We start from the raw sequence: 13594 nt of genomic DNA, 5'->3' as shown, positions 1-13594 counted from the left end.
GGCCAGTTCCAGGTGGCCTCGCTAGGGAAGGTCTGTTTGGAAGAAGAGCAGTAAGAGAGAAGGCAGATTAAGAGACCCAGGGAAATGGCTGGAGGGCGTCTGCTTGCACCCGTGAGGTTTTTGTCCAGGTAGGACCACTCACCATAGACACTTCCACCCAGGTCCAAGTTTCATGTTGTGGGGACTGCAGCTTGCAAGTTCCTTTCAGTGACAGCCAGGTCGAGGAGTGCCTGGGGTACGAGTGGTGCCTCCTGGTGATGTCTCCCAGGGAACTGGCAAGTGAACTAAAGGAGGAGGTGGCAAGGCTCCAAAGCGTTCTCTGCCATTAGGCACTCATGGATTTGATGGTGGAGGAGACCTCTGGGATTGTGGAAGAAATGCCAGATGAAACACTAGAGAACAGAGAGGACATGGACACACAAGAGGGTGGAAGCTGAGGCTTCTGACTTCTGGCAGCAAGGCAGGTCTTCACCTCCACCTGCAGTCATTCATCTGGAAAACAGATATGCAGACCTAGCAGCACAGAAGTAAGAACATGTTCCATTGGTGGAAGAAGACAGTTTAGGCCTCACCAAGGTGGGACCACCACCAAAAAGGAACAGGTGGTGGTGGCTGAAAGTCTTCAACCACCAGGGGACAGAGGGAGCCATCCGCCGACCTGACCTATTGTCTTGGGAGGTCTGCTGCTTGCCTGGACCCTGGATCCAAGATGTCATAGACAGACTACTGAGGCTCCTCTGGCCCTCTACTACCCCATGCTGCTCATCCATGTGGACACCAATGATACTGCCAGGGGAGAGATCCTGAGTGTATCAATAGGGACCATAAGGCTCTGGGGCTCAGGTTGTTTTCTCATCAATCCTTTTGGTCAAATGAAAGGGCCCCAAGCAGGAACAGGTGCATCCTGCAGATCAACACCTGGATGCGCAGGTGTTGTTGCCACAGGGCTTGGCTTTTTCGATCATGGGATGTTGTTTTAAGGATTGCTAGGAAGAGCTGGGATCCACCTGATGAAGAAAGAGTCTTCACAGACAGGCTTGCTAACTAGGTTTGCCAGGGAATGGAGACCAAAGCCCTGAGGTGAGTGGAGAAGCAACCTTGTGACAGAGAATGCAGAAAAGGCTGAAGTACTCAATGACTTTTTTTTGCCTCCTCTTCACAGGTGAGGTCAGCTCCCAGGTTACTGGAACAGGCAGTACAGTTTGGGAAGGAAGTGAGCAGCCCTCAGTGGTGAAAGAACAGGTTAGGGACTACTTAGAAAACCTGGGCGCGTACAAGTCTATGGGGCCGGATGGGATGCACCTGAGCATCCTGAGGAAATTGGCTGATGTGACTGCAGAGCCATTGGCTATTATCCTTGAAAACTCATGGTGATCAGAAAAGTTCCCAGATGACTGGAAAAGGACAAACAGTGCCCATATTTAAAAAAGGGAACAAGGAGGACCCAAGGAACTACAGACCAGTTAGCCTCACCTCAGTCCCTGGAAAAAGCACAGAGCAGATCCTCAAGGAACCCATTTTTAAGCACTTGGAGGAGAAAAAGGTGATTAGGAAGTCAGCATGGATTCACCAGGGGCAAGTCATGCCTGACCAATCTGACTGCCTTCTAAGATGAGGTGACTGGCTCTGTAGATGCAGGGAGACTGGCAGATGCAGTGTACCTTTGATTTTAGCAAGGCTTTTAATATTGTCTCCCACAGCATTCTCACAGGCAAGCTAAGGAAGTATGGGCTGGATGAATGGACTGTAAGGTGGATAGAAAACTGGCTGGAGCATCAGGCTCAGAGAGTAGTAATCAATAGTTTGATGTGTAGTTGGCAGCAGGTATCAAGTGAGGTGCCCTAGGGGTTGGTCCTGGGGCCAGTTTTGTTCAATATTTTCATTGATAACCTGGAAGACTGCATGGAATGTACCCTCAGCAAGTCTGCAGATGACACCAAGCTGGGGGGTGTAGTAGATATGCTGGAGGGTAGCGTTAGGATTCAGAGCAACTTAGGCAAATTGGAGGACTGAGCCAAAAGGAATCTCATGAGGTTCAACAAGGACAAGCGCAAAGTTCTGCACTTAGGACAGCACAATCCTACACACGAGTACAGGCTGGGAGCCAGAGGCGATCCATAGGGGGTGGACGTGCACCCCCTGCCAGGCTGTGCTCCCTGTTTAGCTGACAGGCAGGGGGGCAGGCAGAAGCACCAGTGCCCCTCCTGCAAGTGCTGGCTGGGGAGCAGGGCTGCCAGCAAAAGCAGCCGTGGAGCTCCAGAAGCAGCGTGGCTGCTTTTATGGTAAGATTGGTGCTGCTGTGGCCAGCAGGATCAGCCACTGGGGGACACCCCCCGGTTGCTGACTCAAGAGGCACCAGACGCCCATGCTGGGGGCTGACTGACTGGGAAGCAGCTCTGCAGAAGAGGACTGGGGGGTTTACAAAGGACAATAAGCTGAATATGTGCCAGCAGCGTGCTCCTGTTGCAAACAAGGCTAACAGCATACTGGTCTGCATTAGTAGGTGTGCTGCCACTAGGCCAAGGGAAGTGATTCTTCCCCTCTATTCTGCACTGGTGAAGCCACATCTGGAGTACTATGTTCAGTTTTGGGCACTCCACTACAAAAAGGATGTGGACAAATTGGAGAGTCCAGCAGAGGACAACAAAAATGGCTAGGGGAGGGTAGAGGGTGGTGGGATTTAATAACAGCCTTCAATTACCTGAAGCGGGATTCAAAAGAGGATGGAGCTAAACTATTCTCAGTGGTGGCAGATGACAGAACAAGGAGCTATGGTCTCAAGCTGCAGCAAAGAAAATTTAGGTTAGATATTAGGAAGAATTTTCCTACTAGGAGGGTAGTAAAACACTGGAACAGGTTACCCAGAGAAGTGGTAGAAGCTCCATCCTTGAAGGCTTTCAAAACCCAGCTAGACAAAGCTTTGGCTGGGATCATCTAGTTCGGGCTGGTCCTCCTTTGAGCAGGGGGTTGGATTAGATGACCTCCTGAGGTCACTTCCAACCCTTTCTGTGATTCTACGAAAGAATCACATCACAGCCAAAAGTTTAAACCAGTTTTTAAAACAAAAATTTAATATTGGTTCTGAAGCCTGAGATTAAATAATTGACCTTGCTCATGCATTCTTCCTATCCAGTGCCTCTTCTGCATGCAGAAGTGTAACCAAGCTCTTAGCATCAACAAAACGTCAAATTATTTACGAGAATCATAGCCAAGGTATTCTCATTTATGTTCCGCTTATTAGCATACTATTGATCACCTAGGATATGTAGTGACCACATTCTAAGACAGCTTTAAAGTGTCCAAAATATCTGAACCTGTTAGCTTCCCAAGTTAAAAGATTTTTATCCACCTGAAAAGATTCTCTATTTTTACGCTGTCGGCGCCTTTCCCTCAGCAAACTCTTTTGTTTTTCTTCTTCCTCCTCTTTCTCCAGAGCCCTGATGTGTTCTTCAAAACAGATGAGGGCGTCTTCTTTATCCATATCTAGAAATCATATAGGGAGTTTGAAATCAAAATATTTCTTACTTGACTATTTCTATTAGCAGCTCCTCTCCTCAGTCATAATTAATTTTATAATGGTAAAGGACATTACTCAATAGCAGTAAATAAGGAGAAGAAAAACAGTGCAGTAAAATAGGTCTCACACTACTGAATCCTAGTCAAGGAAAAGGAAACTTCTCTAAGGAAGTTTGTAGGCGGGAAGAAGGGCCCTTGTGTTACCCCCTCCCCCCATGCCCAAACTTATATAGTAGCTATGGGAAAAAGTACAGGAGGCACGTGTCAAATTCATGGAGTCATGCTCTGTTCTTGGACAACACGAACCAAATCGGTCTTTGTAGGGAACCAAGGTGTGCTTCTATCAGAGAGAATGAGTTCCTTTCTAACTTTAAATTCTGTCTACGCTAGAGTTTGAGAGCTGAGGCACAGACCACACCTTCTTGATAGGGTTGATAGACATTTGAGGGTCTTTATGGGGGTGAGGGACAGAAAGTGGCTGCTGCACTTGATACTCACTGTAAAACATTGCTCCAAATCCCAGAGCCTAGCTGGCACAAGGGCGATTCAGTCTCCATGACAAGGCAATTGCTTGCCTCACTATTAAGATTATAAAGAAGATTATCAATATTTTTTTCTAAAGCTAAGGGGTGTGGTGGCAAAATGGTTATGACATCTCACTATGGCTCTGAAAGCAAGAGTTTAAGCCCTGTCCTGGACTGATGTCAAAGGCCATCTCTGGCTGATCCAGTTCTAAAAGGGTACAGCATCATTTGGGCTGTGGAATCAAAGATGGCCAGAGTGCTAGCATCACTTCCTTCTGTACCATTAGTTAAGAAAATTGTGCATTTTAACTACAGTAGCCCAATGAGGTGTTGTGGCTTGAATATACCTCCCTTCCTCTTGTGGAGCTAAGGGCTGAACAGAGCAGATTGTTTTACAAGGTTGCTTAGCAGCTGTTCTAATTAGCTGCCGCAAGACAAACCATGTTTAACTATCTGGAATCATTAACATTAAACCAGTTTCATGCCATCTTCTTGAAGAGATTTCTGAACATTATTTTCTTACTCTGAAGTTCTTCATCTTCTGCAAATGTAGGGTTGTCCATCAGATATTGCTGAGCCTCTGACCAAGTGGTGCAATAAGTTACATTAGCCATATTATCCAGTATGTTTTTTAGAGCCTCCCAATTCCTTTTTCGCAACTGCTTGGCTTGTTCCTAAAAAGAGAAACAACAGTCAAGGGCAAAATAAATAAATAAATAAATAAATTTTTCTTAATACCGTATCATGCAAGAACAAAAGCCAAACTATATCCAAAGAACATGACAGCATTCTAGACACAGTTGTATACAAAAATCTAATTTTACTTTATTAAATAAAGTGACTGGTTGAATCCACAGTCATGTAATCTTTTATTGATCTTGTCTCATCTTTCTGGTCAATTCCATAAAACCCCTTACCTTAATCAAGTATTACCAATGAGTAACTGTTCATTTTTAAGATAGTAAAACACCTGTGCTGTGCTGATGCTATGGCCTACTCAGATGTTGAAGGAGCCATTTTGCCTAGCAGATCTAAAACGATGGTTCTAGTGTTTATAAATAATAAATCATCTAACAAACATTAGAAAACGCAAAAACTTTGAAGTTGTCCATTACTTTTGTCTTGAAACATACCTTCCTCTACATACCCCAATATACCTTAGATATGTAAGTGGATTCACTATTTCACACTAGTTGGAAAAATACTGTGTAATGTTACTACACAAAATTGAGCAGCTCCTATAGTTCAGAGGTTAACAAATGATCCCTATTATACACAGGGCCAGATCTTCATTTGGTTAAATCATAGTTCTGCTTGAAGTCAAAGGAAATATGACAATTTATACCACTTAAGGACTTGGCCCAAGATTTGTTTCAATACGTGGTTCAGATCAACATTACTTAAAAGTACTTTGGAACAAAAACTAATTTATAAATACGTTATATCCACATTAAAAGACTGAGTAGGATTTTCTTAGTGAAACAAGACATTAATAATCCTAACAATTAACAATCACCAGAGCTAGTTCAATAAAAAAGGGCAACAGTAAGTGGGATTTTTTTTAAGTTTTACTAATTCAAAACAAACAAAATCACTTACAAATTCTTTACTTTCCAGAGCAAGTTTAAATCGGTTTTCTTTCAGATGGAGCTTAAAAAGTAACAAAGAAAAAGAAAAAGTTACCTTCTCTTTCTTAGATAAGAAGAACAACACATCTTCATAAATTTCAAGACGATCACGCTCTGATATTGCATTCCAGACCTCCATCTCTCCAAACATTTGTTCAGCTTTTCTGTTTAGTTAAAGGAAATAAGAAGAAGTCACATATAACCATTTTGTCCAACACCAATTTAACCATCACTTTGAATGACTACAAATATAAGTGATCTGGATCACAATCAGCTACTTTTCTGGTGTATGGATTACAGATACAAAATTTGTTAGGTGCATCTCTTGGGTCAACTGATGCACATTACTACAAAAAAAATTCTTATTAGTTTTTGTTACTTACCTGGACAGTGAACAAGAATATTAAAAAATATAGATTCCAATAGCTTAAATAATGTATTTTATAGGAAAGAATTCAGAAAGAGTACCACCCATAATCCATGAGAATGATATGAAACCACAATGCACTGTGGGATGCAAGTGACAGTAAGGAAAACTAGGGCTGTGTTTTGATTTGGCTTCAGATTCAGCCATTTCGGAGGACAGTGATTCACTTTGGCATTTCATATCACTGTGCTGTTTTGTTTCAGCTGAATCTCCTGTGAATCTGGTTTAAACGGGCTGCAAGGGAAGCTTCACACAGCCCTACCCAGCTGGGCAGGGCTTGGGGCCCCAACAGGGAGCAGGACAGGGCCATGGGTGACTTGCCCAGTGGATGGAGAGGGCTGCTGCCCTCCGTGCAGGTGAGGAAACACCTGCGCAGCTCTCTGATCCCTGTTGTGGTGGGTCACAGGCCAAAAAAGCAGCACAGAATTGCGAGCAAGCCTGCTGGTCCCTGCTGCGTGACCTGGCTCTGCAGGGAGCAGAGATCTGGGGCTGAACAGGAGGGGCAGCAGCAGGGAGGAGACCCCAGCATGGATCTCTGTTCCCTGCGGAGCCAGGTCATATGGCAGAGATTCTCCAGCCCCCAGTTCAATTCCCCAGCCCTAGGCCCGCAGCAGCAGCCTGCTGAAACCCCACATGCAGATCCAGGGCCCGTGCACCCCAGGAAGAGCTGGGGGAAGTGATCAAAGAGCTAGATGTTAATATCAGAGCAGTCCTTGTCCCACTTTCTCCTCTTTCCTCTTAGGTTTTAATTCCCTGAAAGCCCGGCTCCAAAACTCCCAAACATTTCAAAAATGGGAGTGAAGAGAAAGTTGAAATATATTCAATAAAGTGGTAGTGGCTCACCATGACTTAAAAAAAAGAGTTGGAGCTGAGGGAGTCTGTGGTTAATGGGCATATCTATCTATCTGCCTTACTCAGATGGACTGTACTACTCTTGTGGTAGGTTCCCATTGCATATTTGCCCAGAGTGGCACATATTTTGGAATCATGCTCAGTATTTTCTGCATTTAAATCAACTTCAGTTGGTTTCCATTAGTGGGCACATTCTGCTTTTTAGTTCAAAGATAGATAACGTATCTAATGTGGTTTCCTTGCATGCAAATGTAAGACAATGGGCCTTTGCCCCCATGCTAATTTGGTGGGGAGGGGTGTCTTGTATTTGAATAAATGTGGTAGTTATTTTGATATTTTATATGCTCCGAAAGAAACTCACATGGGTAACAATAATAAAAGACATATTAAAAATTAAACACAGAGCTCAAACGGGGAAGGGAAGAAAGAGGAAAAAAGATTGAGAAAAGTCATCTCTCTTATAATGCCACTCCACAGTCAAGAGGCAGCAAGATCAGAACCAGCACACATGTCTATTATGTATAATACCGAAGTATGTAAAAGTAACTTAAAAGTGTTTCAGTTTCTTTCACTCCTAGTTAGTTGAGATCCAATAATAATCAGTTCTAATATTTTGTCCATGGCTTACAAAGAGGATAAAATTTATACTTGTAGTCCCAAGATTTATCAGACTGAACGTTACCCAAAAGTTAATATTCACCAGTTATGTAGCCAACCAGGTTTAAAGGTTGAATTTGAAAAACAAATGCACTGGTTTTATACATTAAGTTGCTCTTACTTATATCTTGTTGTAGATGTCATCTTGTCATGGTTTTCAAGAAAACGCTGGAAGGATTCTTTAGCTTCTTTGTATTTTGACCTCGCTTCTTCTTTTTCTTCCTTTTCTGTCTGAACCTTGTAAGCATTAAAGGCTTGCTTTTTTTCACTCAACTTTGCCAAAGCACTAAATGTGAAGGGAAAAACAAAAATAAACCAGACGCTTAATTACACAAAACTGGAATCAAATTAGAAAAGAAAGAATGCAAATCTCATATTAGCATACCTTCAGACACAAGACAAATTTTAATAATGAAGGGTGGTAAAATGAACTTAATTCTATGGAAAAGCACAAAAACAATATTTATATTGCTGTACCAGCTTTCATTTCAATAAACTGCATTAGAAAAAAATGGCATTGTGGGATAAAAAATAAAATATTAGAGGTGCACCAATACATTGGTCACATATCAGATTGGTATCAATATAAAGAAAACTGTCTGCATTGGGCCCAATGGGGCCAACAATTTGGCTGAGAAATGCCCATGCTGCGCAGCCGGCAATGTGGAGAGCTGCCTCCAGCTGGTAAGAGCAGTGTGGTGAAAGGAAACAGGGGAGGGACACAGATCAACATCCCCTGTAGTGAGGGACTTGGCAGGGGCAGAGGCAGTCGCTGCTCTGGCAGGGCCAGAGCAACGTCTTGTGGTGAGGGATGCACCCCTACAAAATAGTCTTCTACAGAGGTACTGTCATCAGAAAACACTTGGACACTCCATATACATAAAAATTATCAAGTGTGCTCAATATTTAATAGGTCCCACAGAATTCTCAGCATCTCCATTAAAAACAGAAGTCCATTTCAGGACAGATTTTCAAAACATATGTAGACAATTTAATTATAGTTGTACTGCTAATGCTGGCATAATATTCATTAGATTTTGGGTCCAAGATCATGAATCATTCCATTAGTCATCTTCATGCAGGTCAAGACATTACCTACTTTTGAACGTGTACAAAGAGGCAACTGGCTTAGCATACAAACATCTGTATTTCATTCAACCATAATTTGTTCATAAAGAACTACAATGTAAATTCAAGGATCAAAATAGAGCATATGTTTGTAAGCAACGCAGCAGTAAGTAAGAAGTACCTGTATCTTGGATCATTAATGATCATTTTCATAGCTTGTTCCCAGGAGGCATTGGAGGGTACACGCTGTGAAGACATTAAATCAATAATGTAACTATAGATTTTGCATCAACATCCTATGTTTGTTTCCTCAGAAATATTCAATCTGGGAGGTGAGATCCCTCCAACAGGCTTTTCCCTGACTTGATTAGAAGAGTTGAAAAGAAATATAATACTCCCCTTTAATAACTTTATTAGTAATATTAAAGTGATGTTGTCATAACATCAATCAACAGAAAAACAAATTTCAGGTTTTAGGCTTATCACTATTTTTATCCTCTGATTGTTCTTCAAGTAACTCCTGCCTCACACTACAGTGAAAAATATTCTAGAGGAACTCTTAACAACTGAGCTATATGGAAAGAAAAATCCAGTATTGACTCATTTTTCTTCCAACCCACTTGTCTTTTTAATGGTGAGGAATTCAGAGAGCAAATCAAAGAGAGACTTAAGTTAAAATACTTTTGATGCTGCAGAGAAGTAATAATATGGTTAAACGATTATAAAATTTCAGCTATGCAGTTGTCTGTAACAGCAAGATTATGACTTCCTAAGAATAAATTTTAAGGGAAAATTTTGTCTTTAAATGGAATTTTCTTTAACAATTTTGAGAAACAGAAGAAAAAAGGAGATAGATTTTAAGGTGTTAGATCCACTCCCCTCCTCATACACTCCAGGAACCTGTTCAAATATCTGTTGTTAAAAGCGTTTTTACTTTTGTAGGGCTGGATTTTTAGAGCCCTGTCACCAAAACAACAGCTTCACATGGTAACCAATCAATCATAATTTCTTGGACAACAACTGGAATTTTTACTTGGATTATAGTTGCTGTGGGTGGGAGAGGAGAAACAAAAAGAAAAACTGAACTGAGAAAGCCCTAATTAAAACACAAACATCTCTAATAAAAGACTTAAGTATACTCTTTCTATGACACAGTTTTTTTCTTCCTTCAAATCAGCTTTTTAATACTAAGATTTTCTTTTGGAAAACAAGAGAGAAGAAATAGGACTCAAGAAAGCACATTTTGTAGTAATTCTAGAAGTTAAGGTAAGTTGACCCAATTTAAAAACCTTTTCTTTCAAAAGCTCTTTAAATGCTTGTTTCGCTTCTTCTTTTGTATTCCACGTATATGTTTTTTTAACTGGCTGGGCATCGTCCTCCTCTTTTTTAGGAGTAGCACTATAAATAAGAATTGATAAAGAGAATAATTAGACAAGTAAATACCTAATTTAGCAGTTTAACAAACAGTTATAGGCACCTATAATTGACTGGATAGGCACCTGGCTGGGGTCTTATGACCCTCCCACCCCCCCCAGTGCTCATTCCTGCCCATGGCAGGGGGTCGGACTTGATTTGTCTAGGTCTTCTGAGTCATTGATTCTATGATTCTATGAATTACCATTAATTTTAAAAATAAACAATCAAGAGAACATTGCTGAAAAACAGCATTCATAATTTTAACAATAAACTTCATTTATATAAAGTGCTTATCAGTCAGAAATAAAATACACACTTGTGAAAACCCCAAGCCTCAGATCCAAGTTAAGGATTTCATTACAGAACAACTTTAAAAGTACCTTTCTCTTTAGAATGACAAGATGCTGCTGCAATCAACCAACCTGTTCTAGTTCCTTGCCTTTCCATTTAAAGTGGGAGAAAGAGGTAAGGCATTGCCCATGAAGGGATCTTGCCTTTGCCACTTACTATTAACCCAGTCTCCTGACCTCCCAGTTGCAACAAGTTCTCAGGCTTTCAGCGATGAAAGGCAAAGTGTGTATAGTTTGTCTCTCTAGAGAAGAGATCGTACACACCTTTATAGCTGTTCTGATTTATTTGGATTGTTTAGCCACAACATTTTTTCTTATTATACACAAGAATGTAGGCGTTTCAGAAGTACTGCCTGTTTAAACTGCACTCAGGTCAGTAAGAAGTTTAGTAATTTTTCCACACTTGACAGTGTGAACATTTATCCAGCATCTCTCAAAACATTTCAGATTTCTTTAAAATAAATTGAGTCATAAGAATTTCCTATTAAATCTGTAATGAGATGAAGAACTAATTAAAGATTTAAAGGGAATTGGTTGGCTTTGTTTTTTTTTGTTTCTTTTTGTTTTTAAAGGACTGAGCGCCTTTTTCTGCGCTCTTTATTTCTTACTCATTTCTCTTTGCAAAGTCTCACTCACTTCCCCACCCCCTTTTTGTCTCAGTAAAAATGCCAAGAGAAACTCTAGTGTTTAGAACCTTGTCTCCCTTCTGGAACTCTGAACTCTTAAGAAAGTGTTAGACAATTGCAGCCAACCCAAGTCACAGGATTTTACTTACTCTGCTGAACCCTCCTGCTTAAAACCTTCCTCTGCTGTGTTTGTGACAGTTTCTGCATTCTGTTCCTGTACAACGGGAGTAGCATTGGTTTGCTGCACTTGTTCATCAGCTGTAGCTGTACCTGTACTTTCATTTTCTGCAGCAGTTGCAGTAACACTACCAGTAGCAGCTGCAGAACTAGTAGTAGAAGCAGTTTCACTTTCTGAGGCAGCTGTTGCAGCAGGGGTGGCAGTAGTTGCAGTAGCAGCTACAGTAGTTTCAGCAGCTGCAGAAGTAGTGGTGGTGGTTGTTGTATTGGTTACTTCCGTTGCAACAGCAGCTGTAGATGTAGCTGGAGTTGATTCTTCTGGTTTGCTGCTGAGTATGTCAAAAGAGAAATAGAAAGAGCAATTAAATAAGCATTATGTCAATTAAGCTTCAGGGAAAAGTATTTCAGTTAAAGGAAGTTTCTAAAATACACAGTTAGTAGACCCACCCTACAAAATGTTTTTCCACAAGTAATAAGGAACAAAAAATAAGGTTATAAGGACAATCTTCAAAGCAGAAGTACTTTAAGATAATACAGCTGAAGAATAAAATGAAAACTAGACAACAAAAATGAAGGCAGACTTTTTTTTTTTTTTTTTTTTTTTTTTTAGGGGATCAGGGAAATACTTTTTATACATTTTGTACTGATGACAAGTTTTTAAGTGAACATACCTGTTTTCTTCTGCTTTAATCATTGCTATAAGGAAAAGAAAAATATAATTTCAAAACAATTTTTTTCAAAAGCGGCTTATGTTTATGAAAGTTATTGTTATTTTAAAAAGGCAGTATGTATAAGTAGATCATTATTTTAAATATGCTTCAATAACTTTAAAAAAAAATCAATTAGAATTAAATGATGCAAAATCAAATCAGAACATAAGAACTCTGACCTAACAGTTTTTTGCAACCCCTACTTGCTCTTTTGTGGTAATTTTAAAAGCTATTAGGGTTAACACACGTATGGGGTTTAGTCAAGTTCTTTTGGTAATCTTTTCTATCTAGTTTTTATCTAGTCAATGGTTTCTTCTTTAATTTATATATTTAAACTTCTCATCTGTGATCTAACCTTCCTTTAATAAACAAAAAATCTATATATTTCTTGTCTGAAGTTATTTTACCTTCAATATCAAGGTAAAATAGTACCTACACAAACAGTAAACAGAGCAGTACATGTCACCTGTTCAAGGTAAGAAGCTATTTTTTTGAAATAGGTCAGAAGGAAATCCAAATGTGATGTAAATTTATATTTCTACCTCTTGTGACCTAATATTTTTCAAACAAAGAAGCATCTCTGGATGCATGGTATTGACTTCAACATTAAATCATGCAAGTAATGATGAATAATAATTAGTTAAATATTATTTGTTTCATTTTTATCGAAGTCATTCACCAAGCAAAGCTAGTGGTAATGTTTATATTCAACTAAAACAACATGCATCATTAGTAGTTTTAGTACACTGCAGATGATACTGTAATAGTGAAGCATTTAATATATGAGACTACCAATGCTGAAACAAGAACAGATTTCTTTCTACTTTATAATTATTTACTGAACAAGTTCCTTCACTTATTTTACTCCACTCAGTTTCTAATAAGAATTGCTTCAACAGTAAGACGACAGTGCAAATAGTTCATATATAAACAACATTTTCAAAATTAACAGATTTTCAGTGGCCATAATGTTACCTTCAAGATCCTCAAGTTCTTTAGGTTTTGCCCACCGTGACTCTTTTGTTTGGGAATTATAGTAGTAAGGCTTTCCTGAATCAGATTTGTACTCTTTCCAAGGACATTTAGATAATAATTGCTGATGCGCAGAAAAAATGCACAGAAAAAAAAATCAAAATCATATTAAATCAATTTTGTAACACTAAAAGATTTCTACAAAACAATCTCTAAAATAAACATTACAACAAAAAATCTTAAATGTTAGTACATAAAATGAAAAACATTTCTCAAGAACAGTAGCAAGCAAACCCAATATCATTTTAATTCCAGAAGCAGAGGACCCTAAAAATCTGTACTTTATACAGCACTGATTTTTGAAGTTCTGAAACAATTTCTTTAAATCTTTTGCCTTAAAGACCTCTTTATGCAATTATAAATGCAAAGCTTTTCTAGTATTTATAAAATCAGTTGGATTAGTTTTGGGGTCTTCTGTGGTCAGATTCAAGATACTGAAATAAAAAATTCTGATCCATGTCACATGGTGGGCACATTATGCCACTTATGCTACATGGTTATCTACACAGGAAAATGTACCAGTCTAACTATACCATGACAATCATTGTTGCTGTTATAACAACTGTTTTGCACCACGATAGCTTCACTGTTAAGTTTCTGTCCAGATACAA

General features: G+C 39.7%; 1 protein-coding gene across 4 annotated transcripts in view; it reads right to left on the bottom strand.

The window, feature by feature from the left end:
• The window catches only part of PRPF40A (pre-mRNA processing factor 40A), a 44683-nt gene that overhangs the window by 16963 nt on the left and 14126 nt on the right, over positions 1–13594 (bottom strand). For 3 of the 4 annotated variants that reach the window (XM_090045706.1, XM_090045707.1, XM_090045709.1), the window contains 9 exons: positions 12927–13047; positions 11913–11937; positions 11214–11570; positions 9962–10070; positions 8854–8918; positions 7726–7890; positions 5724–5832; positions 4564–4714; positions 3350–3483 (listed from right to left, as the gene is read on the bottom strand). In XM_090045706.1, coding sequence (XP_089901832.1) covers positions 3350–3483; positions 4564–4714; positions 5724–5832; positions 7726–7890; positions 8854–8918; positions 9962–10070; positions 11214–11570; positions 11913–11937; positions 12927–13047 — 1236 coding nt within the window. The remainder of the gene's footprint in view (positions 1–3349; positions 3484–4563; positions 4715–5723; positions 5833–7725; positions 7891–8853; positions 8919–9961; positions 10071–11213; positions 11571–11912; positions 11938–12926; positions 13048–13594) is intronic. The other variant, XM_090045708.1, reaches the window with a different exon arrangement.

Source organism: Crocodylus siamensis, chromosome 4, assembly GCF_052110815.1.
Source record: "Crocodylus siamensis isolate JL-2025a chromosome 4, ASM5211081v1, whole genome shotgun sequence".
Taxonomy (NCBI): domain Eukaryota; kingdom Metazoa; phylum Chordata; order Crocodylia; family Crocodylidae; genus Crocodylus; species Crocodylus siamensis.
This window is presented reverse-complemented; position numbering and strand designations above follow the sequence as displayed.